Source organism: Temnothorax curvispinosus, unplaced genomic scaffold (assembly GCF_003070985.1).
Source record: "Temnothorax curvispinosus isolate PA1 unplaced genomic scaffold, ASM307098v1 QBEX01003301.1, whole genome shotgun sequence".
Lineage (NCBI taxonomy): Eukaryota > Metazoa > Arthropoda > Insecta > Hymenoptera > Formicidae > Temnothorax > Temnothorax curvispinosus.
Window position 1 is genome coordinate 1 of NW_020213081.1, and position 3172 is coordinate 3172.

The 3172-nt window shown below is 33.2% G+C and overlaps 1 protein-coding gene across 2 annotated transcripts; it reads right to left on the reverse strand.

Moving 5' to 3' along the window:
- Positions 1-199: 199 nt before the first annotated feature.
- LOC112452362 lies at positions 200-2456 on the reverse strand. 2 transcript variants are annotated; one of them, XM_025012524.1, is made up of 5 exons: positions 2453-2456; positions 2249-2341; positions 1924-2148; positions 1038-1229; positions 200-711 (listed from the first exon to the last, which is right to left on the reverse strand). In XM_025012524.1, the coding sequence occupies exons 2-5, from the start codon at positions 2312-2314 to the stop codon at positions 214-216; spliced, it is 981 nt and encodes a 326-aa protein (XP_024868292.1). In that variant the 5' UTR covers positions 2315-2341; positions 2453-2456; the 3' UTR covers positions 200-213. The 2 variants fall into 2 exon arrangements, with proteins under 2 accessions (XP_024868292.1, XP_024868291.1); XM_025012523.1 differs by lacking the exon at positions 2453-2456 and having other exon boundaries at positions 2249-2421.
- Positions 2457-3172: the final 716 nt, after the last annotated feature.

Here is a 3172-nt window from a genome sequence, read left to right on the forward strand (position 1 = left end):
ATTATTATTTTAGTATTATGAGTATGACAATATAATATATAGTAATAGTAATAATTAAGATAATTAGCAAGTATAAGGCCCAACGGGCAAGTATTAGTAGTACAGTAACACAAATTAATATTGATATAGTAGTATACATAAAAATAAAAATAATCTTTTAAATCATAAACACAAATAAAAGATATGAAGTCTTTGAAAATCACAACTTGAAAATTAGTCTTTTATAAACGGATAAACATTAGATATATTTTCTAATGCAGTTGCCATTCTTTCTTTTACTGTTACATCTCTTAACATTAATTTTAATTTTTTCCTATAATATTTCTTTCTCATCTGCTGATCTTTTGCTGTTAGGCCTACTAAATCATTAGTATATTCCATTGTTTTTTCAAATCTATGGCTTGCTACTGTTTGTTTGTGTGGTTCATTTTGTTTAATATGTCCTTGTTTTGTGTTACATGTTTTTGTGTTCCTCTCTGTCATAGGTGTATTTTTAACGATTTTATTTCTATTTTCTTTGTTATTAATAGCCATTACTTTATTTTCTTTATTTACGACAATCATTATTTGATTCTTTGTAGAAGAATTTTGCATATTGCACGTTGTAGCCTCATTATTATTCGTACTCATTGCCTCCACAACCGTTGCTTCAGGACCTTCAGAATCTGATATTTCTTGATACTCATCCAAGTATTCTACACCTTCATATTCTTATAAACAAAATTATATTTAACAAATAGATAATATAAGCTTGGCCAGAAATATTAGGCATTTATATTTTTTTTATTTACCTGGAATTCTTTTACCTGTATCATTTCCTATTGGTTACCGCCATTATACATAAGTTTAAAGTTTAATCTTATGTATAATGTCGGTAATTAATAGAAAGCAATGCAGGTAAAAGAATTCCAGATAAATGAAAAAATATAGGTGCTTATAATACCTTTGGCCAAGGCTATATATGTATGTATGTACAAAGTTAAAGAAAAATTATATAATTAACATTACAATTATGTATAAAAAAAGAAAGTACGTACAAATACTGCTTCCGTTTCTGCAATATTATCAAGGCCACTAATTGCTGTTGCATTAATTGTTTCCAAAACCTGCTGTTCCGTAGATGTTAATTGCTCCGAAGGTAATAAAGCAGGGCCACCACCTGTTCCTTTCATGTATTTACTTATTTGACTATGTTTTGCTTTTGTTTTTGAACACAGATCTTGCCAAGTCTATTTAAAAAAAATTATTTTCTTACTAATAAAATTTCTAAACTACCCAGATAGCGAAGCGTGTCTGAGCAAAATTACGCAAACCTGTGATTGCTTGTGATGCTGGTAACTTGCCGTACATTTGCTTCAATTGATTTCGAGTAATTTAATATTTGAAGCAACACGCAGGCAACATTGGATATATGTATTGCCAGCAATTTGTCGGCAAGAGAGCAGCATCAAATTTACTTCGCGTTGCTAACAATATGACAGCATTGTGTGATCCTATGAATTATTACAGCAACATGACAGCAACAGCTCAAATTTTAAATCAGACGATTTTAGAGCAGCACAAGTTGCTGGCAAGTTGCTACACAAAATTGTTATCTCGTGAAGGCATCAACTTGCCGACAAATGCGGACTCAGTTGCCACACAATTCTGCTAGCAACACATACTATGTTGTCGGCAACATGCCAGCAACAATGCAGACACGTTGCTATCTGGGTAATTACATATAATTAAATAATTATTACAAGAATCAATTATGACTGCGGTCCACTTGACGCTACAAATGCTTTGAAGCATTCCTTTTCTCCTTTCTTTCAATGAAGAAAGAAGGAGAAGAAGAACGCTTTGAAGCATTTGCAGCATCAAATAGACCACAGCCTATGTTATATCTTACAAAGTTATAAATATATGTTCTTCTCTACTTACCTTTCTCCATTGTTTCCAATCTTTTATAGCTCCGTTGGGTATTTTATGTAGTTCTTCAGCGAGTGCTATCCACATTCTTTGTGCATCCTTTGTTGTAAATGTTGAAGAAAATTTGCTTGATTTTAACTCCGAATTTTGTTTCATCAATTCAACTAGTGTTTCTTTTTGTTCCATAGTTATATATCCTGACCTCAATTTAGTGTTCATTTTCTCTGATAGCCTAACCTAAATAACAAAATAGATTTAATAAATAGACAAAGTAATTTTGATCAAATCTGTTACTAATACCTACGTCAATTTGTTATATTAATAATAGTTTACTTACCGGGGCCGATTTGATCATTCTGTCAGCACCAACTACAGTTTCTTTATCGGTAGTTGAGTGCTGCATTTCATGTAAAGATTTTCTAACTTTATCCTGCTTTAATAAAAAAATAATTATAGTATACTCGTAGACCATTTTATGTATTTTACACACAAGTATTATATTAAGATAGTTTCGCGCGAAAAGAAAAATAAATATACTAACCTCAGAAGCGTTTTTGACGTACGAAAACAGCTCACGATATTTTATTCACGAATAATACGGCGTCACGATGCGAATATTATCGTTTGAACGAAGTTTCAGTCAACTTTCCGATTAGAAATTACACGGCTCTTGAAAAATCTGCTCTAGGTATTCGCAGCAATATATATGTACATTGACAGTACGATTTATATATGTTAAGGTAAGGTTAAGTTTTCATTTCTTGTTATAGCAGCATTCTAATTGGTGCAAATATTTGTCTTAAACCTGGCAACGCTGTGAGAGTATCGCGTACGAAAATTTTCGGGTTACACTTTTCACTTCATTTCAAGAATATAAATCAGTGGCTTTTGCGTTACGCATGCGACATCGGTCGTGCGAAAATTAGCGTCCATATATATATATCGCACGATTTCGAGAATAGGGCCCCAGAGCCGGAACAAAATTAATAGAGATAAACAATAAAAAACCGTCAAACGACCAGAGTTCGCAAACGTCGCTCAACGAAACGTTTCCAAAGGGGGACGCGTTAAGTGGGAACATTGCAGACCGAGCCCATTCTATTGCAAACCGCTGGGGGCGCGGGGATTATCTCGAAAATTATTGCTTGGAACCAAGCAGCAAAGCAGGTTATTACAGAATGGAGTTATCCCGGTAAACGAGAGGGGCTCAGTCAAAAGAGAACTTCGTATAGTACATTTCGGTGACGAAAATCGGTCAGTC